Raw genomic sequence first — 21375 nt, 5'->3', positions numbered from 1 at the left:
TCATGGGTATGCTGAAGCCTACCCCAGCTGTCTTCAGGTGAGAGGCGGGGTACACCCTGGACTGGTGGCCAGCCAATCTCAGGGCACATATAGACAAACAACCATTCACACTCCCATTCATACCTATGGACAATTTGGAGTCGCCAATGACTAGCCTAGCATGTTTTTGGAATGTGGGAGGAAACTGGAGTACCCGGAAAACACAGAGATGTCAAAGTGGAGAATCAAACACACTGATTGTGACGCCAACATGCAATTACAATTATACAATTATTATTTGGCACACAATGTAAGCAATAACCGCTAAAGCGATGACTCGATGCAACTGGGTATCTGATGCTGCAGCCTCGGTAGCAACTTCCTGTATCGATAAAAATCAGCCATTAGTCCTGAGAAGAATCGATTTATGGTATCGCAAGACGAGCAACCGACTGACACTCAAGAGCCTTGGTGCTTACTGGCGAAACGATTGCGGCGCAGATTAGCATGACGATGGATGTAAACAACATTATATATGACATCATTCAGCTATTTTTTTTATGTTTTTCACTTTAGGCTGCCTTCTTGCCTACCATGCCGCAAAACAAGTTAGCCGAAGCGATGCAAGCTCTCCCCGATTTGAGGTGGTACTGTAAGTAACAGAAAACACTCTGATTGGGAATCATGTGACTCTTTAAGATCAATTTAGTACCTGCAAATCAAATGACATCATATTTATGTTCATGTTTTAGACTGTGCAAATGGTCATCCGTGTACAGTCGGTGATGTATGTTGTTTTCATTCTATTCTATTTTACACTATCTGGATATTGGTGTGTGTTTTCATATTTCAAATATACCCCCCCCCCCCTCTTTTTTGGTGACTAGTGCGGCCAGCCCATGCAAACCTATCACTGCCTTGACTGTGGTGTCCTGATTGGCGGCATCGACCACAACCCTGTGGAGAATTTTAAAGTTGTTGAAACGACGTAAGTGTCCTGGTTTTCATTGATCATGCAGACGCTCCATGATTTGTTGGGTCGACTGGGAAGCGTAATCTCAGACCATACAATTCCTATTTCTGCTATTCTGTGGAGCCGAATACTGAAACTATGCTGTTTGGAATACTACATATCAACACAGTGTATTTGAATGTGTCATCTGAATGCCTTATATTGGTATACTTCATCTAAGTGGCCAAGTGGCGTACCTTAGCTGTTATTTATAAGTAATATTTATTTGTTTAATTGCTCATATTGTACTGAGCAGCCAGACCTTTCTCTGTGTTGCAGTAGGACGCATTTGTGGTTCTATGGTTATCATCACACTCTTCCTCTTTAACATCACTGACCCACAGAATAGTAAAAGATAACCCCGGCCTCACACTAGCCACGTTTACATGGACCCAAATATTCCAATTCCATTCGGGTTATTTGCTCAAACGGAAAGAATGTAACCTTTGTATACACCTCATTCCGAAAGAAAAGTGCCAATCCGAATGAATACATAATCGAATTCACAGGGGTGGAATATTCCTTTCCCCAATCCGATTGAGGTATCCGCTTAATTGGAAAGTTGTCAGGTGCTTTCTTCTTCCTGGTGTTTTTCTTCTTGTGTTGTTTATTGGCGGTTGGCAAAACAGAAGTGTGGAATAAGTAAGTTTAGATCATCGGTAATCAAAACAGGGCAGTTTGTGTAAATAGTTGAGAAATCCCGGGGAATATGATTATCATTGATACATGATGTTTGATTCCCTTTCAGAGGTGGCAACACTCAGCAAGGCCACATCCTGGGCGACCCCAGTCGAAGGGACAATGCGGACATGCTGGACACCAACAATCTTTCTCCTGTTTCCTTCACAATCATCCGCATGCTTACTCACATGGCCATGCTGGTTGGAGCCTCCAAAGAATCCGAGGTAATGGTAATGGTAATGGTTTAATTTCATTTGAACATGCATCGGATTACAATTGAGTGCATCCCATAATCAGTTCCCAGTTCCACATGTCCAAAAGGAGTAGGAAGAAGCAAAGCTTATTAAATCCTACCCCTCCATCTGGTACTTTTACAATCAGTAACTGTTACATTTGTTCACTTCCTGCTTTCCTAATATAATTTAAGTTTTTTTTAAATAAATTTTTATTTTGATTTATTTTTACTTTTTAAATTTTTAAATGTTTTTTTTATTTAATTTTTTTTTATTTTTACATTTTTGTCATGTACAGAAGTATGAGGTGATATGACCATCCAATGACATAATGTGTACCATAGTAAGTGTCAATATAGTGATATATATAGCACATCATGACTGGTTCAAGACTCTTCATCCTTGTATTTAGAAAACATCAACTGCTTGTATTGTTTCTTGAATTGGCTCATCGTTGTGCATTGTTTGAGTTCCTTACTCAATCCATTCCATAGTTTGATTCCACATACTGAAATGCTATGGCTTTTTAACGTAGTCCTAGTATATATATAAGTGTTTCAGGTGGTGCCACTCACACAAAATGTTCACTTTTGAGCTGATTTGTTCAGTACCTGACTTTGGATTATTTGGACGATCCGTGATGATTTCTGTGTTTTGTATCTTGTTTTCACAGGCGGTCGCTTCTATCATCAGGCCACCGGTCACAGACCCAGGGCCTTTTCTCCTTGCTCACCTGCAAAAAGATATAGAGCATCTTGTCAAATGTCTGCAGAAAGGGACAGATGATGCAGTGGGTACTGTTCACCTGCTGCTCAGCAGTCTTCTGGAACCCGAGCAGGAGCAAAACTGTAAGACAAACCTCATTCTGTATCTGGTTCTCTCTACTTTTTTCTTGATTCTGAAAAAATTGCGAGCTGCACAGTGAAGGAGTGGTTAATGCGCAGGCCTCACAGCTAGGCGACCCGAGTTCAATTCCACCCTCGGCCATATCTGTGTGGAGTTTGCATGTTCTCCCCGTCGTGCATATGTGGGTTTTCTCCGGAAAATGAATGAATGAATGTAACTTTAACCAGGCTGCATGGTGGTGGAGTGGATAATGCGCAGGCCTCACAGCTAGGAGACTCAAGTTCAATTCCACCCTCGGCCATCTCTGTGTGGAGTTTGCATGTTCTCCCCGCCGTGCATGCGTGGGTTTTCTCCGGAAAATGAATGAATGAATTTAACTTTAACCAGGCTGCATGGTGTTTGAGTGGTTAATGCGCAGGCCTCACAGCTAGGAGACCCGAGTTCAATATCACCCTTGGCCATCTCTGGGTTTTCTCCGGGTACTCCAGTTTCCTCCCACATTCCAAAAACATGCTAGGTTAATTGACGACTCCAAATTGTCCATAGGTATGAATGTGAGTGTGAATGGTTGTTTGTCTATATGTGCCCTGTGATTGGCTGGCCACCAGTCCAGGGTGTACCCCGCCTCTCGCTTGAAGACAGCTGGGATAGGCTCCAGCACCCACCGCGACCCTTATGAGGATAAGCGGTAGAAAATGAATGAATGAATAAAAGTCACATTGGCCTATAAGTTGCCAGATGAGCCTAAAAATTGATAAAAAATTATTTATAATCCAGAATATGGTAACTATCAAATTTTGTACGGCTTTATTTTATCATGGCTGCTGGTTTGTACCTGAAACAAATGAACTGACTGTTTGTGTTCATGCTTTCAGTGAGCGATTACCAGATGCTTTCCACCAAAAAGATGAGAAATGAATGGGAGGTCCAAATGAGCAACTCCATCATGGCTAAACTGACGGTACTGTGCCTTTTTAACATTCATGAACTAGACACTCTGTGAGACTTAATCTGTGCTTGATCCCTCCCTGCAGCACTTGGACAAACAGGTGAAAGAAATGAAGATATTCATCCAGACGAACTCTCACAACTCCAACGCCATCACAAGGCTGCTGTGTGACAATCCAGGCTTCTTCTTGACGTCACTTCCGACAGATTCTCCCATCCACACGTCAGCCGTGTGGAGCTGCAGGGAGAAAGTGTCTCTGCTGCACTTGATCCACCTGGTGGAGAAGAGTAAGGGCAAGGACAACCTGCCTGTGTTACGGAGGTTTCTAAAACGGGTCAGTAACTGCTTTGGATCTAGATGGATGAAGCGTTTTACTCCTCTTATTTCAACACATCATTCATTTATTCATTCATTTTCTACTGCTTATCCTAACGAGGGTAGCGGGGGATGCTGGAGCCTATCCCAGCTGTTATCGGGAGAGAGGCAGGGTACACCCTGGACTGGTGGCCAGCCAATCACAGGGCACATATAGACAAACAACCATTCACACTCACATTCATACCTATGGATAATTTGGACGCCAATTAACCTAGCATGCATGTTGTTGGAATAATTTTACTTTATCTTAGTTTTATTGTGTGAGAGACACATTGTTGTACTTTGTATGGAAAATGTAATAGAATTATTCCTGTTTTGTCCCGCCAAGTGCACATTCATTCATTTTATTCCACTTATCCTCACGAGGGCGATGGTGCTGGAGCCTATCCCAGCTGTCTTTGGGCGAGAGGCGGTGGTACACCCTGGACTGGTGGCCAGCCAATCACAGGGCACATATAGACAAACAACCATTCACACTCACATTCATACCTATGGACAATTTGGAGTCGCTAATTAACCTAGCATGTTTTTGGAATGTGGGAGGAAACCGGAGTACCCGGAGAAAACCCACGCATGCACGGGAAGAACATGCAAACTCCACACAGAGAGGTCCGAGGATGGAATCGAACTTGGGGTTCCTAGATGTGTGGCCTGTGTGATAACCACTCAATCACTGTGCAGCCCCCTATAATTTTATATATACATATATATATATATTTTTTTTTTTAATTAATAATATCAATTTTGTTGCATTTTCCCTGGTCAATTTCAAGTTCAGTCTGTACAGTACAGATAAATGAATAAATAAATATTATCAGTATCTGTAGTATTTCAAATCAGGGGGGGGGGCTGGGTGCATGACAACAAAAAGTAACCACTCGTCTGTTGTTATAATATTAGATATATATATTTAAAAAGCTATTAGAAGTACCTTTTTTAAAAGTGTATCTTTTTACGGTAGATATTGAATATGAATCTCGCACACAATAAAACTAAAATAAAGTAAAATTATTCCAACAACATGCATGCTAGGTTAATTGGCAACTCCAAATTGTCCATAGGTATGAATGTGAGTGTGAATGGTTGTTTGACTCTATGTGCCCTGTGATTGGCTGGCGACCAGTCCAGGGTGGACCCCGCCTCTCACCCAAAGACAGCTGGGATTGGCTCCAGCACCTCCTGCGACCCTCGTGAGGATAAGCGGTAGAAAATGAATGAATGAATATTAACAACTTGAGCACTTTATCATTCTAATGTTTGTATCAGGAGGCTGAGCTGCGGCTGGTGAGGCACCTCCCTGACATCCTTACTCTGCAGAAAGAACTTGTCAAGAAGTTTCAAAACCTCAACCAAATTACGTGCGACACCATCGTGGGGTTTCTACACAGCTTGAAAGCAGGTATTGAAACCCAATCTTACCATCGTCCTGTAGCGTGATCAAGTGTCGTCTGTCATCCCCCCTACAAGAATGGTACATCCCTGTAGAATGCTTCAAATGTCTAAATGTAAACCCCAGTGAAATGTGGGTACATCATGCCCAATTCACCGTAGATGACACTTTAACCTTCTACCTTCTGTGTAGCTTCGCTAAGAGCCTGGTATGAGAAACACATCACCACCTTCTTAACTACCTGGAATCAGCTCAGATCCTCTCTGGCAACCAAAGGTAAATCCAAAGCCTCCAAAGTAGCACACTTTCCAGTCTGACCCGAATGTCGTCTGTCAGGTGAGATCAAGCTGCCTGATGAGTTCTGTCAGAAGGACCTTGACACCACCAGTGACCTCAGGGTGCTGTTTCCTCAACGACAAGGCCTCGGCATGTGCTCTACAGCCCTTGTTAGCTACCTCATCAGCCTGCACAATGGCATGATATCCTGTGTGGATAAACACATGGGAGAGGAGACCAGGTGAGGGCGCTCTTTGCTCACTTTTTTGAGGGAAGACACACTGTCAGCCTTAGTATAGGATACTTGGTAATGGTTATGGTTTCATTTCATTTGAACATGCATCAGATTACAATTGAATGCATCCCATAATCAGTTCACAGTTCCACATGTCCAAAAGGAGTAGGAAGAAGCAAAGCTTATTAAATCCTACCCCTCCATCTGGTACTTTTACAATCAGTAACTGTTACATTTGTTCACTTCCTGCTTTCCTAATATAATTTAAGTTTTTTGGGGTTTTCTATTAAATGTATTAATTTTAATTAATTAAAATTAAATAAAATTAAAATTAATTTTATTTTATTTTATTTTATTTTTGTAATTTTTTTGTCATGTACCGAAGTATGAGGTGATATGACCATCCAATGACATAATGTGTACCATAGTAAGTGTCAATATAGTGATATATATAGCACATCATGACTGGTTCAAGACTCTTCATCCTTGTATTTAGCAAACATCAACTGCTTGTATTGTTTCTTGAATTGGCTCATCGTTGTGCATTCTTTGTTACTTTTGTTTGTAACATTTGTTCACTTCCTGTTTTCCCAATATAGCTTAAAATTTTTCTTTATTTTTTTGTTTTTTTATGTATTTTTTTTCTTAATTTTTGTTTATTTTTTTATTTTATTTTTTGAGGTGATATGACCATACAATGACATAATTATTATGGAAAGCAGGAAGTGAACAAATGAAACAGTTACTGATTGTAAAAGTAAACTGTATTATGGAAAGCAGGAAGTGAACAAATGAAACAGTTACTGATTGTAAAAGTACCAGATGGAGGGGTAGGACTTAATAAGCTTTGATTCTTCCTACTCCTTTTGGACATGTGGAACTGTGAACTGATTATGGGATGCACTCAATTGTAATCTGATGCATGTTCAAATGAAATAAAACCATTACCATTTAACCATCATGGGTACCATAGTAAGTGTCAATATAGTGATATATATAGCACATCATGACTGGTTCAAGACTCTTCATCCTTGTATTTAGCAAACATCAACTGCTCAGTATTGTATTTTACTCAAAGATGTAGCTATCTCACCATGCCAAGGTAAGAGTCAAGGCGAGAGTCGCTGCCACAACCAACCTGTCTTCCCCTCCCCCAGCTACAAAGTTAGCCCTGCAGATTTGACGGACCTGCATGTGATCCACTATGAGCTGGAGAGGGATGTGATGCCGATGGTTCTTTCCAACACCCAGTACAGCATCGAGAGGGGCCAGGACACCCTCCATGAATATGATTTGCCCAAGATCCAGATGCAGGTTGTCTCCCGCTTTCTCCTGGGAAAACCGCTGATTTATCTGAAGGTGAGTGCACACAAGGACGCAAAACGGAAAAGCAAGACGTTCCACCGACGTATGATTTTTTTTCATATAACTACAGGGAATCCCGACACTCGTGAACAGACACGAACGCAACTATCAGACCATCCTGAAAGACGTCAATAAAAAAGTCAAACAAGTGAGTATTTCAAAGTCATTATAAGGAGGTTAAGTTGCTTACCAACTGTGTGCAAACAGGAAACTCTTCCGTCTCTGACCGTGTTGGATCTGTTGAGGGATCTAAACAACTACAGCGAGGCGTGTGAGGCCCTCTCCACTCTGGAATTGGCCCTCGGTTTCCTCGCCACGGATGGGAGAGACGCTGACATGCAGCTTTCCTCCTACCTGGAGGAGGTGCTGAAGATGGGAAACCAGATTTCTGAGCACATCCTCAAGGTCGGCTGTTTTGAGAAGTTGCTACTCTCTATTGCCTTTTCACCCTACTTAATAATGTCTTCTTTTGCACGTCGCAGGTGTTGAGGCAGTGCTCTTTAAAGCATTGTGTTGCACTGTGGCAGCTGCTGACCGCTCACAAATCAGAAACGATGCTGATGCTGAAGAAGGTAATGCTTTGCACAAGTTAGCCACACTCCAGTTCAGTACAATGGAACCCCAAATATCAACTGGTATTTTAGTATTGTCTCAGAACAGAAGTACCGCTTTTGTCGTATTATGAAAGTCCTGCACTGCGATGATGCTACCCCAATTTTTTTAAACGGTTTCCAAGTGGCCAGAAACATTTCAATATTGAACAAAGCAAAAATTGTTCTCAATCAGAAATCATGCTACCATATCTTACTTATTGTGTGGAAGTATGGGCTAATAATTCTAAAAGCAATCTTCACTCGCTAAATGTACTGCAATAAAGGGTAGTAAGGATAATTCATAATAAAATACAATAAAATAAAATGCATTCATTCATTCATTTTCTACTGCTTATCCTCACGAGGGTCGCGGGGGTGCTGGAGCCTATCCCAGCTGTCTTTGGGCGAGAGGCAGGTTACACCCTGGACTGGTTGCCAGCCAATCACAGGGCACATATAGACAAACAACCATTCACACTCACATTCATACCTATGGACAATTTGGAGTCACCAATTAACCTAGTATGTTTTTGGAATGTGGGAGGAAACCGGAGAACCCGGAGAAAACCCACGGGGAGAACATGCAAACTCCTCACAGAGATGGCCGAGGGTGGAATTGAGCCCTGGTCTCCTAGCTGTGAGGTCTGTGCACTAACCACTCGACCGCCGTGCCGCCCCACAATTTAATTTAATTTAATTTAATTTAATTTAATTTAATTTAATTTAATTTAATTTAATTTAATTTAATTTAATTTAATTTAATTTAATTTAATTTAATTTAATTTAATTTAATTTAATTTAATTTAATTTAAAAAAAATATTATAAAGGCAGGAAGTGAACAAATGTAACAGTTACTGATTGTAAAAGTACCAGATGGAGGGGTAGGATTTAATAAGCTTTGCTTCTTCCTACTCCTTTTGGACATGTGGAACTGTGAATTAATTATGGGATGCATTCAATTGTAATCTGATGCATGTTCAAATGAAATAAAACCATTACCATTACCAAGTGTCAGATTAGAAGCTCTCCAAATTCACACTTCTTTCCATTCCAATTCCTCCAGGACCCTTTCGGAGGAGTCTGTCCTGACTACCAGAAGGACCTGGGTGAGAATGAGCGCCATCTGCTGACTGCTTTCTGTCATGAGAGCAGCACTGACACGTTCCTGCTGGAGATGCACGAGTTCCTAATCCTGGTGTTGAAGAATCCCAAAGCACCGGATACCTACAAGCCATTTTGGACGTAAGCCATTTTATTACCTCCTCCAAGCACACACACACACACACACACACACACACACACACACACACACACACGGAGTGGGGAAAAATAGTCCTAATTTAAGCATATTCATTTATTTAGCTTGAGGTATGTCTCCACTTTTTGAGTTAAAGACCCTGTTTGTGTCTCTTAAAAGCCTGAAGGAATCACTGCAGGCTTACATGATGCGCAAGGACTTGGACTTTCCGCCTCACCTGGACCAGCACTTCCCGGACAATATCTGCCTTTGTCACTGTGTCGAAACCTGGAAGTTCATCAACTCCATCAAAAAAGAGTGCAGTCGGCGTCAAATAGGATGAGAGGGCGTGGCCTTCTTTGTAAGGTTTCTGCATGCTCACGTTGATCACAGTCCAAACTAGTTGACGGACATCTTGACATATCATACAAGATTTTCTGTTATTTTCTTCTTGTATTCTCTTCAGCTGTACTCCACAATATGTACTGTATGTGATGCTCCATGTACTCCATGATTCCTTCAAGTTACACAAGTTGCCTGTTGTAGTTTCAGCCTCTTCCTGATGTGCCTGAAGACACAATTCTTAAATATAACTTGCCAGGTTTGTAACTTGAAACTTTTCTGTTTGTGAATACAATCCTATCATACTTGACCTCATGTGTAATCTTTATTTGGTGCAGTGGCAGATGAAGCTTTAAATAAGGAAAGGACTCTGGTAGGCTTACTCCGAAATACGTGTTGTAGGCTCATGCTGTGTGGTGCAGCTCCGTCTCTGGTCAAGCTGTGGGTTTCCGCAGCCAGAGCGGAGCTCGCCGCTGCGTCTTCTGGAGTTGGTTTGAGTGTGAGGCAAGCCCGACTGGATCAGGACCGGAGCCGCAGTGGATTCAGTGTGAGTTAAAGTAGCACTTCTCCACTGTATTTTCTATGGGGCATTCTAATTTTTTTTAGTCAATATTTTCCTCTTATTTATTTATTTATTTTAAAAAATATTTATTATTTTTTATTATTATTTATTTTTTTAAATTATTTTTTATTTTTCAAAACCACACCATCCAGGTAAAAAAAACCCTGTGATATATAGACACTCCTAATCAAAATAAAAATAAGATGAGAAATTGCAACAATTTTAGGAGGTTCGAAGGTTCAAAAAGAAGAAATGGGAGTGAGACAAAACATTTTTTTTTCAGTAATTTATTGCAAATGAGCATCAAAGTAAAATCAGCTGATCCAAAATTTAAGTCAACATTCATTCGTTTTCTACCTCTTATCGTCACGGCCATGCTGGAGCCTATGCCAGCTGTCTTCGGGCGAGAGGCGGGGTAGGAAGAAGCAAAGCTTATCAAATCCTACCCCTCCATCTGGTACTTTTACAATCAGCAACTGTTACATTTGTTCACTTCCTGCTTTCTTTACTTTACTTTACTTTACTTTACTTTACTTTACTTTACTTTACTTTACTTTACTTTACTTTACTTTACTTTACTTTACTTTACTTTACTTTACTTTACTTTACTTTACACCCCTATTTTGCTTTACTTTACCTTTATTTACACGTTATTTTACTTTGTTTTACTTTACACCCTTATTTTGCTTTACTTTACCTTTATTTACACGCTATTTTACTTTGCTTTACTTTAAACCCTTATTTTGCTTTACTTTACATGCTATTTTGCTTTACTTTACACGCTATTTTACTTTACATGCTATTTTACTTTACTTGACACACTATTTTACTTTACTTTGCACACTATTTTGCTTTACTTTGCTTTACTTTACACACTATTTTGCTTTATTTTACTTTACTTTACTTTACACGCTATTTGATTTGCTTACTTTACTTTACATTACTTTACACACTATTTTACTTTACTTTACTTTACTTTACTTTACTTTACTTTAATTTACTTTACTTTACTTTACTTTACTTTACTTTACTTTACTTTACTTTACTTTACACCCCTATTTTGCTTTACTTTACCTTTATTTACACGTTATTTTACTTTGTTTTACTTTACACCCTTATTTTGCTTTACTTTACCTTTATTTACACGCTATTTTACTTTGCTTTACTTTAAACCCTTATTTTGCTTTACTTTACACCCTTATTTTGCTTTACTTTACATGCTATTTTGCTTTACTTTACACGCTATTTTACTTTACATGCTATTTTACTTTACTTGACACACTATTTTACTTTACTTTGCACACTATTTTGCTTTACTTTGCTTTACTTTACACACTATTTTGCTTTATTTTACTTTACTTTACTTTACACGCTATTTGATTTGCTTACTTTACATTACTTTACACACTATTTTACTTTACACACTACTTTACTTTACACGCTATTTGATTTGCTTACTTTACTTTACATTACTTTACACACTATTTTACTTTACACACTACTTTACTTTGATTTGCTTACTTTACTTTACTTTACTTTACTTTACTTTACTTTACTTTACTTTACTTTACTTTACTTTACTTTACTTTACTTTACTTTACTTTACTTTACTTTACTTTACTTTACTTTACTTTACTTTACTTTACTTTACTTTAAGTACGAGGTGATATGAGCATCCAATGACATAATGTGTACCATAGTAAGTGTCAATATAGTGATATATATAGCACATCATGACTGGTTCAAGACTCTTCATCCTTGTATTTAGCAAACATCAACTGCTTGTATTGTTTCTTGAATTGGCTCATCGTTGTGCATTGTTTGAGTTCCTTACTCAATCCATATTGAGAAACAATATTCCCATGTTGGAGCAAGTCAGTAGTGTCAAATAAGTAAACTAAGTACGGCATTTGAGCCTTTTGTCAAGCACATGCTATTAAGTATGTTGATTCTTCATTCAGCGCTGCGTTCACCGTCGCCCCCAAGATGCATTCATTGCCAGCAGAGACGACGTCACTCGCCACCTTGACTTTTCACCTCTCTATTCCCCGATGCCCGCCGCCCCTCTCCGAGGGAGACGCTTCATCTGCCTTCAACTAAGCTCTCCTGCGGTCGCCGCACCATAGCGGTGTTCGATTTCACTGCACCTCTTTTCCCGGCCCCCAGCACAAATACACAACACCATCTCCGGTTGCACTTAATAATATTTATCCTTGCTTTTAATTCCACAGATATGGATTCTGGAGTGGAGTACAGTGGCAGGCAGACAAAGCGCAGCGACCTCCAGCCCCCCCCCGGCCTTGGCCTGTGTGAACCTGAGACAATTGGCATTCTCTTTGGCAAAATGGGGGCAAAATAAGCAACGTCGCCATTAAGAGGTCCGATGCAACCGAGAAACGCAGAGCTGTATATTTGTCCTTGTGGTGAGTGCACTGCAACGCTGTAGCGAAATGCGAAACCAGCCACAATACACATTTGGTGCTCGCTGTTTCCATGATTGAATGCAGCTTTTTTGTTTCCTGTTTCACCTCCACAAAATGGATAGCTAAAATAATTTCACCATTGTAAAATCAAGTAGGGCTGTATTTTTAGTAAGCACATTTTTGGGGGGCAAAAATAAATAAATAAATGCTTTATTTTTGCACATATAATAAAAGTAAAATAAAGTAAAACTACTCAACTAGACTTAAAAGTGGTTCAATCCACTCAGCTGAAATATGCCCATCTTTTGCTGTTTGTATGTATCAGCAGCTACAAATGAATTTTAATGCAATTTCTTTACTGTTATTTTATGTATGCACATATAATAAAAGTAAAATAAAGTAAAACTACTCAACTAGACTTAAAAGTGGTTCAATCCACTCAGCTGAAATATGCCCATCTTTTGCTGTTTGTATGTATCAGCAGCTACAAATGAATTTTAATGCAATTTCTTTACTGTTATTTTATGTATGCACATATAATAAAAGTAAAATAAAGTAAAACTACTTAACTAGACTTAAAAGTGGTTCAATCCACTTGGCTGAAATATGTCCATCTTTACTGTTTGTATGTATCAGCAGCTACAAATGAATTTTAATGCAATTTCTTTACTGTTATTTTATGTATGCACATATAATAAAAGTAAAATAAAGTAAAACTACTCAACTAGACTTAAAAGTGGTTTAATCCACTCGGCTGAAATATGCCCATCTTTTGCTGTTTGTATGTATCAGCAGCTACAAATGAATTTTAATGCAATTTCTTTACTGTTATTTTATGTATGCACATATAATAAAAGTAAAATAAAGTAAAACTACTTAACTAGACTTAAAAGTGGTTCAATCCACTTGGCTGAAATATGTCCATCTTTACTGTTTGTATGTATTAGCAGCTACAAATGAATTTTAATGCAATTTCTTTACTGTTATTTTATGTATGCACATATAATAAAAGTAAAATAAAGTAAAACTACTCAACTAGACTTAAAAGTGGTTGAATCCACTTGGCTGAAATATGCCCATCTTGACTGTTTGTATGTATTAGCAGCTACAAATGAATTTTAATGCAATTTCTTTACTGTTATTTTATGTATTTTATGTTTGCATATTTAATAAAAGTAAAATAAAGTAAAACTACTTAACTAGACTTAAAAGTGGTTCAATCCACTTGGCTGAAATATGTCCATCTTTACTGTTTGTATGTATTAGCAGCTACAAATGAATTTTAATGCAATTTCTTTACTGTTATTTTATGTATGCACATATAGTAAAAGTAAAATAAAGTAAAACTACTCAACTAGACTTAAAAGTGGTTCAATCCACTTGGCTGAAATATGTCCATCTTTACTGTTTGTATGTATTAGCAGCTACAAATGAATTTTAATGCAATTTCTTTACTGTTATTTTATGTATTTTATGTTTGCATATTTAATAAAAGTAAAATAAAGTAAAACTACTCAACTAGACTTAAAAGTGGTTCAATCCACTTGGCTGAAATATGCCCATCTTGACTGTTTGTATGTATTAGCAGCTACAAATGAATTTTAATGTAATTTTTTTACTGTAATTTTATGTGTTTTATGTTTGCACATATAATAAAAGTAAAATAAATTAAAACTACTCAACTAGACTTAAAAGTGGTTCAATCCACTTGGCTGAAATATGCCCATCTTTACTGTTTTTATGTATTAGCCGCTACAAATGAATTTTAATGCAATTTCTTTACTGTTATTTTATGTGTTTTATGTTTGCACATATAATTAAAGTAAAATAAAGTAAAACTACTCAACTAGACTTAAAAGTGGTTCAATCCACTTGGCTGAAATATGCCCATCTTTACTGTTTTTATGTATTAGCAGCTACAAATGAATTTTAATGCAATCTCTTTTTAGGGAGATTTAGAACACTTTGGTCAAACCCCTAATTTTTGTTACAATTTGGTCTCAAAGTTAGATTGTAGGAAGTTGAAATAGTTGGGCAAGAAACAACATTTTTACGAGAATCAAGTCAAAATATGTAGTTCATAAAAAAATGATAATATTACAAGAAGCAAACAAAGTAAAGTTGTAATTGTAGGAAATTTATTTTTTAGGGAAAAGTTAGAATATATTTATTTTATGTATATAAAAATATAAATGGAAAATATGAATATATATATAAATATGAAAAATATATAAATATATTTGTTAAAAATAAAATACTACAAAAAGAACATTTATGAATATTTTTTAAGAAGAAAGTTAAAATATCAAAGTGGAAAAGTTGCATCCTTTTGTTTTTCACCATGTGGCCCTCGCTGGAAAGTTTGGACGCCCCTGGTGTGCATGAACACAAGCCAGCGGGTTGTCTTAACTAAAACTAAAATAAAGTAAAATTATTCCAGCAACATGCATGCTAGGTTAATTGGCGACTCCAAATTTTCCATAGGTATGAATGTGAGTGTGAATGGTTGTTTGTCTATATTGTGATTGGCTGGCGACCAATCCAGGGTGTACCCCGCCAGCTGGGATAGGCTCCAGCACCCCCGAGACCCTTGTGAGGATAAGCGGTAGAGAATGAGTGAATGTAAATATTCATATTCAAAGATGATGTGGTATTCTACAATGTGACCACTAGGTGTCACTAACAAGACAAGACTATATTATGTCTTATTTTTTCTTCTTCTGGCTAATAGGTGTGTTATTTCAAAAACATATTTAGAAGGTATCTCTATGAAAATATTCCATATATAAACATTGAATCCTACTTCATGGGAATTCATTTATCATGGTTGGGTCTGGATGTCATGATTGGGCTTCACCCCCTTGTGATAGCTTTCTGTTTCCTGTATATATGCCTTTATTTTATCTCCACTTCCCTTTCTAGTTTAGTTCCCCTCTTATTTTCTCTTTCACTTTCTTTTGTACCTCATTTTCCTGTCTTCCTCTGCTCCACACCTGTTTCCAATTCCCACGTCTCCTATTTAAGTTCAGGTGTGCGTTGTTGGCTCCTTGATTGACTTTTGTCCTCAGTTTGACGTGTAGTCACGGACTAAGTTGGCTTCTTCCCTGCTGGAATACCGACCTTAATACCATGTTCCTGTTCTGCATCCTGGGGGTCACGACCATTCCGACGCCAGCCCGTAACACTGGAACCAATAAAAGGTGATAAATGAGGGATTACCGTAAGTAGGACTGCATGCGGAATACATTTGTGGAACGTATGACACTTCTAAACTGGACTCTTTTTTTTTTAAATACGCTGCGGAAATGTTTCTGTCTTTGAAATAGCTTGTTTACGCTAGCTTGTAATGGCTTTCCAAAGTGTATACATAAAGCTTGCACCATCAGCTAAAGGCTAATTGCAGTGTATCTAGAATTACATGATATTTAGCTGGTGATAACAGGAGAGTCACATGGAATGAAGGGTTATTAATGGGCCTGCTGACTAAAATGGATGTTGCTGGAACATTGTGGAGTCGATCTGTTTCATCTCTGCCTTTGTCTTTGGCTGCCAAACAATATTTCAACTCAGAATCTGCTTCTTATGAGAGGTTCATGTTTGTCGTCGATGTTAGTTATTTTTAATTCATTCATTCATTTTCTGCTGTTTATCCTCACGAGGGTCGCGGGAGGTGCTGGAGCCTATCCCAGCTGTCTTCAGGGCGAGAGACGGGGTACACCCTGGACTGGTGGCCAGCCAATCACAGGGCACATATAGACAAACAACCATTCACACTCACATTCATACCTATGGACAATTTGGAGTCGCTAATTAACCTAGCATGTTTTTTGGAATGTGGGAGGAAACCGGAGTACCCGGAGAAAACCCACACATGCACGGGGAGAACATACAAATAGAGATGGCCGAGGGTGGAATTGAGCACGTGTCTCCTAGCTGTGAGGTCTGCGTGCTAACCACTCATCCACCGTGTAGCCCACACTTTGTCTTATCTTCCTTACCTTCTCCTTATCTTCTCTACCGCGTTTAACGGAGGGGGGGGGTCTCAGACACATGAGTGTGGGATTGAACTCGGGTCTCCTAGCTGTGAGGTCTGCGTGCTAACCACTCTACCGCCATGTAGCCCGCACTTTCTTATTTTCTTTAATTATTTCTATTATATTGGGTAAGTGAGCTTAAAAGTGATCATATAGGGGTGTTACTTTATGTGTGGAGGTCTCTAATGTTAAAAAATATATATTTAGAAAGTTGTAAACAGGTTTTCTATGCTCTATGAAAATATTCATTAATTTTCTACCGCTTATCCTCACAAGGGTCGCGGGGGGGTCAGAGATGGCTGAGGGTGGCATTGAGCACGGGTCTCATAGCTGTGAGGTCTGCGCGCTAACCACTCACCCACCGTGTAGCCCACACTTTGTCTTATCTTCCTTATTTCTACTATATTGGGTAAGTGAGTGTAAAGGTGATCATATAGGGGTGTTACTTTGCGTGGAGGTCTCTAATAATGTTCATTCATTCATTTTCTACCGCTTTTTCCTCACGAGGGTCGCGGGGGGGGGGTCTCAGACATGGCAGACTGTGGGATTGAACTCGGGTCTCCTAGCTGTGAGGTCTGCGTGCTAACCACTCTACCGCCATGCAGCCCGCACTTTCTTATTTTCTTTAATTATTTCTATTATATTGGGTAAGTGAGCTTAAAAGTGATCATATAGGGGTGTTACTTTGTGTGGAGGTCTCTAATGTTAAAAAATATATATTTAGAAAGTTGTAAACAGGTTTTCTATGCTCTATGAAAATATTCATTAATTTTCTACCGCTTATCCTCACAAAGGTCGCGGGGGGGTCAGAGATGGCCGAGGGTGGCATTGAGCTCGGGTCTCATAGCTGTGAGGTCTACGCGCTAACCACTCTACCGCCATGCAGCCCACACTTTAATTTTCTTTAATTATTTCTACTTTGAGTAGTAGTTTCTACTACTATGAGTGTAGAGTGAGTGTAAAGGCAATTATATAGGGGTGCTACTTTATGCGTGGAGGTCTCTAATAATGTTAAATATATATTTAGAAAGTTGTAAACTGGTTTTCTATGCTCTTTATTAATATTAAATCCTACTTTGCATTCAAGTAGCATATTTTGCCTTGTGCTAATGACTCCTATTTGTTTACCACTTCCCCCTCACAGATTCGAGCATCCTTATTGGGATTGGAAGCAGATGGAAAAGGCTATCGGTTGTGGCGATTGTGTCCCGCGAGCTGAATGGACTTTTATCACTTGTGACGGGACTCCCTGGAAGTAAGCCGTTAATCGTGTCCGGGCCGAGGGGAGAGAAGAGCGAAGGAGGTGTGGGGGGAGGGCGATAAGCCGGGATGACCTCCGGCCGCTACAGATAACGCAAAGCCATCTCCTCACTGCTGAGGCGACCAAGGTCAGACGAGAGAATATTTTATTTTATTTTTTTTGAAGTGTATCATCATAAGCTGTGATTCCATATGCTAATTATTACCGTAGCATCTTTGTAAACAGAAGAATGACCAATTCCTGGTTATTGATGGATAGCATCGGATGACAGGGATACTAATTTCGGACTTGTCGGCGTTCTCACTCTATATAAATTCGCCTCATAGCCATCAAGAATTGACCCCAGCGACCTTGAGAGTCAGGCCGACTGTCTCAGAATTTGACACATCTCCAAAAAATATGATGATCCGTGTTTGTCTTTATCAGAACCCCAATAGTAAATCTGTCACTAGGCAATCTGGAAGGGAAGGAATCTTTTCTAGGTGGGGGGGTCAAATGGGTTCTTAATGTTGGTTTTGAACTTGTAGATCAGCCGTGGCGCGGTTCTGCTTTGCATCAGCGTGTGATGACTTGGACTTTGATGACCGCCCCCACCCTCTCCGTGTCTTCCCTGGGGATAAAGAGATGATGACTTCATGTCAGGGAGGGCTGTAATCAGCTGTCCCGAGATGATGTCAATCATTTTGTTTGGTTTATGTCAGAGACAGGCACGGGACCGGGGGGGGAGGGGGGGTCCAAACCTTTTGGTCAATGCTAAAAAAAAAAATGACAGCAAACGTATGTCCTTCCTTCTAGACGCTTCCCATCGCCTCCAGTTATCGAACAATGAACAGTGACGCCATCTGATGATGTCATTCGTTGGAAATGATCTATGGGTTGTTTTTGACTGTCTTTTGTCTTTTGGATATTTTTCCTGGCCTTCACAATAACCGTGTCGGTGGTCTTCCTGCTCCTCATTATGTTCCTCACATTGGAAAGCCAAAGCTGAAATCCCTGAGATAGCTTTTTGTTGCCTTCCTGTAAACCGCCATGTTGAATAATCTTAATTTTTCGGTAATTTGACCACTGATTTGAGGACCCCATGTTGCCCATTTTCACAGGAGATTCATTTTGTGCTCCAAATAACCAATGCCAGGTAGATGGAGGTATTCAAATCAACAAAATGACATTATAGTAGAATCAGCGTCGTGCTTTACTTTTTATACCCCATTTTTGCTGGTTTTGTTTTTTAGAAATGTTTCAACTTTCTTTGTACATAACCTTTGTAAATGTTCTTTTCGCAATGTTAGGACTTAATTGAGATCATATAATGCTAGGAGTCCACTGGGCCGGTTCCAGTTGGTGCCAGTTTGCGGCAGTTCACGCCAAAGATGATGTGATTGCCGCGTAGTGTCTCACTGTGGCGCCGAATTAATGTTCATTAATGGCCTTATTGCTGTTATTTATATTAGTGCATTATTAGTGCGTTATTTATATATAGTGCAACTTGGCTCGCCCCATTACATTCCAGTGGATTCCAATAGGGGGATTGTTTGCGACATTTGGTTCCACTTGGTGGACACTTCTTATCGGCGCAACAAAGATTTTTGAAAATTTCTTGCTGCCAAACTAAACTTACAGGCCACCACGAGCCAGTTGAGAGGCACTTTGAGCCACTGCATGTCACTAGGCACCATATTGGTGACACTAGGCGCCACAGCAAATTGCTTTGGTGCCAGTTTGCTCCAAAGATTATGTGATTGGTGCGTAGTGGCTTGCTGTGGCGCCGAATTAATGTTCACTTGGCCTCATTGCTGTTATTCCGTTATTTGGCTCGCACCATTACATTCCAGTGGATTCTAATAGGGGGATTGTTTTTTTTTTTTTTACGACATTTGGTTCCACTTGGTGGACACTTCATATCGACGCGACGAATATTTTAAACATTTTTGAAATTTTCTTGCTGCCAAACTAAATTTTTGCCGCCGTTACGGGCCACCAGGAGCCAGTTGAGAGGCAGTTTGAGCCACTGCACGCCACTAAGCACCATATTGGTGACACCAGGCGCCACAGTAAATTGCTTTGGTGCCAGTTCGCGCCAAAGATTGTGATTGCCGCATAGTGGCTCGCTGTGGCGCCGAATTAATGTTCGCTTGGCATTATTGCATAGCGGCCTCATTGCTGTTATTCTGTTATTTATATTGCTGCAACTTGGCTCGTGCCATTACATTCCAGTGGACTCCAATAGGGGGATTGTTTGCGACATTTGGTTCCACTTGGTGGACACTTATTTTACAAATATTTTAAACATTTTTGAAATTTTCTTGCTGCCAAACAAAATTTTTGCCGCCGTTACGGGCCACCACGAGCCAGTTGAGAGGCAGTTTGAGCCACTAGACGCCATATTGGTGCCACTAAGTGCCACAGCAAATTGCATTGGCGTGAACTGGCACCAACTGGGCGCCAGCCCAGTGGACTGTTAGCATAAAAGTGAGACATCATTTTAAGAACATCCGCATCTGTCTGAAGGTGCGACCGTTCCCGATCTTTCCCAACTGGCGTGTCGTATTCCCGTAAGTGAGCTTCTATTAACAAACACAAAAAAAAAAAGAGTAGCAACGGTCAGGGATTTGGAAATGTTGTCGACTCCGAGGAAGCCCGGCTGAGCCTTCCGACGCTCCGCTGATGGACTGTTTGCTTGGACGGGCGCTCCCGCCATTGAGAGGTGATGACGGCCGAAAGGGAAGTTGTCAGTCAGAGCCGGGGGCCGGTGTTGCCGGTGTCTAGCAGGTGTGAAGGTGTCACCGCCTTTAACGTCTCGGTCATGTGGAGCAGCCGAGGGGGGGGTCGTCTTTGTGTGTATCTGTATATGATACCCGGATGGCGGGATAAATCTCAGAGGGAGGAAACTGCGTATCCCTTCTTTCAGTTTTTCGGTGAATCTGTCAACGCTGCAGCTCGTTAGGGCCTCAGCGCTTCGTTATGAGGAACTGATATGTCAGCTCGATTCTGTGAAGTGAAGATGCATGGATGGAAAGACCAAGGAAGTGAAGTTACCCTAAACTCTTATTTCCCACCCTGACTGCAATGATGGCGGCTCTAATGCTTGGTCCAACTCTATGTTTATATTATGTCTGATTATATGTAAACTGTTTTTTCTACAGTACATCTCCACTTCCGCCATAGAAAACTGATGGATGGATGTCTACTTCCTGCCAGAAAGTGACACACTGGATAGATTTACTCCATAGACTTTGTCTCCAATCCATCGACAACTCACACAGGTACTCACACAATCTAAAGTTGCCATTTTAAACCTTGAAAATCCAACTGTAATGGTTTAATTTCATTTGAACATGCATCAGAATACAATTGAATGCATCCCATAATAAGTTCACAGTTCCACATGTCCAAAAGGAGTAGGAAGAAGCAAAGCTTATTAAATCCTACCCCTCCATCTGGTACTTTTACAATCAGTAACTTACATTTGTTCACTTCCTGCTGTCCTAATATAGTAAAATATTTTATTTTATTTTATTTTTAATTAACATTTTAACCAGAAATAAATGCCTGTTCTGGTGATCAGCTCTGGTGCTTGA

The 21375-nt window shown here is 39.8% G+C and overlaps 1 protein-coding gene across 2 annotated transcripts in view; it reads left to right on the top strand.

The window, feature by feature from the left end:
- LOC131103174 (E3 ubiquitin-protein ligase rnf213-alpha) overlaps window positions 1-9827 on the top strand; it is a 48943-nt gene extending 39116 nt beyond the window's left edge. For both annotated transcript variants that reach the window (XM_078797059.1, XM_078797058.1), the window contains exons 52-65: window positions 867-967; window positions 1740-1896; window positions 2579-2753; window positions 3627-3712; window positions 3786-4034; window positions 5345-5477; window positions 5661-5744; window positions 5805-5985; window positions 7137-7338; window positions 7415-7492; window positions 7552-7749; window positions 7827-7916; window positions 9002-9180; window positions 9356-9827. In XM_078797059.1, the coding sequence (XP_078653185.1) occupies window positions 867-967; window positions 1740-1896; window positions 2579-2753; window positions 3627-3712; window positions 3786-4034; window positions 5345-5477; window positions 5661-5744; window positions 5805-5985; window positions 7137-7338; window positions 7415-7492; window positions 7552-7749; window positions 7827-7916; window positions 9002-9180; window positions 9356-9518 (2076 nt within the window). In that variant the 3' untranslated portion in view covers window positions 9519-9827. The remainder of the gene's footprint in view (window positions 1-866; window positions 968-1739; window positions 1897-2578; window positions 2754-3626; window positions 3713-3785; window positions 4035-5344; window positions 5478-5660; window positions 5745-5804; window positions 5986-7136; window positions 7339-7414; window positions 7493-7551; window positions 7750-7826; window positions 7917-9001; window positions 9181-9355) is intronic.
- The last annotated feature ends 11548 nt before the right edge of the window (window positions 9828-21375 follow it).

This window comes from Doryrhamphus excisus, linkage group LG16, assembly GCF_037039965.1.
Source record: "Doryrhamphus excisus strain RoL-2023G ecotype Guam linkage group LG16, RoL_Dexc_Guam_v1.1, whole genome shotgun sequence".
In the NCBI taxonomy this organism is placed as follows: domain Eukaryota; kingdom Metazoa; phylum Chordata; class Actinopteri; order Syngnathiformes; family Syngnathidae; genus Doryrhamphus; species Doryrhamphus excisus.
The sequence above is the reverse complement of the archived record's forward strand: the minus strand, read 5'-3'. Positions and strand labels throughout refer to the sequence as shown.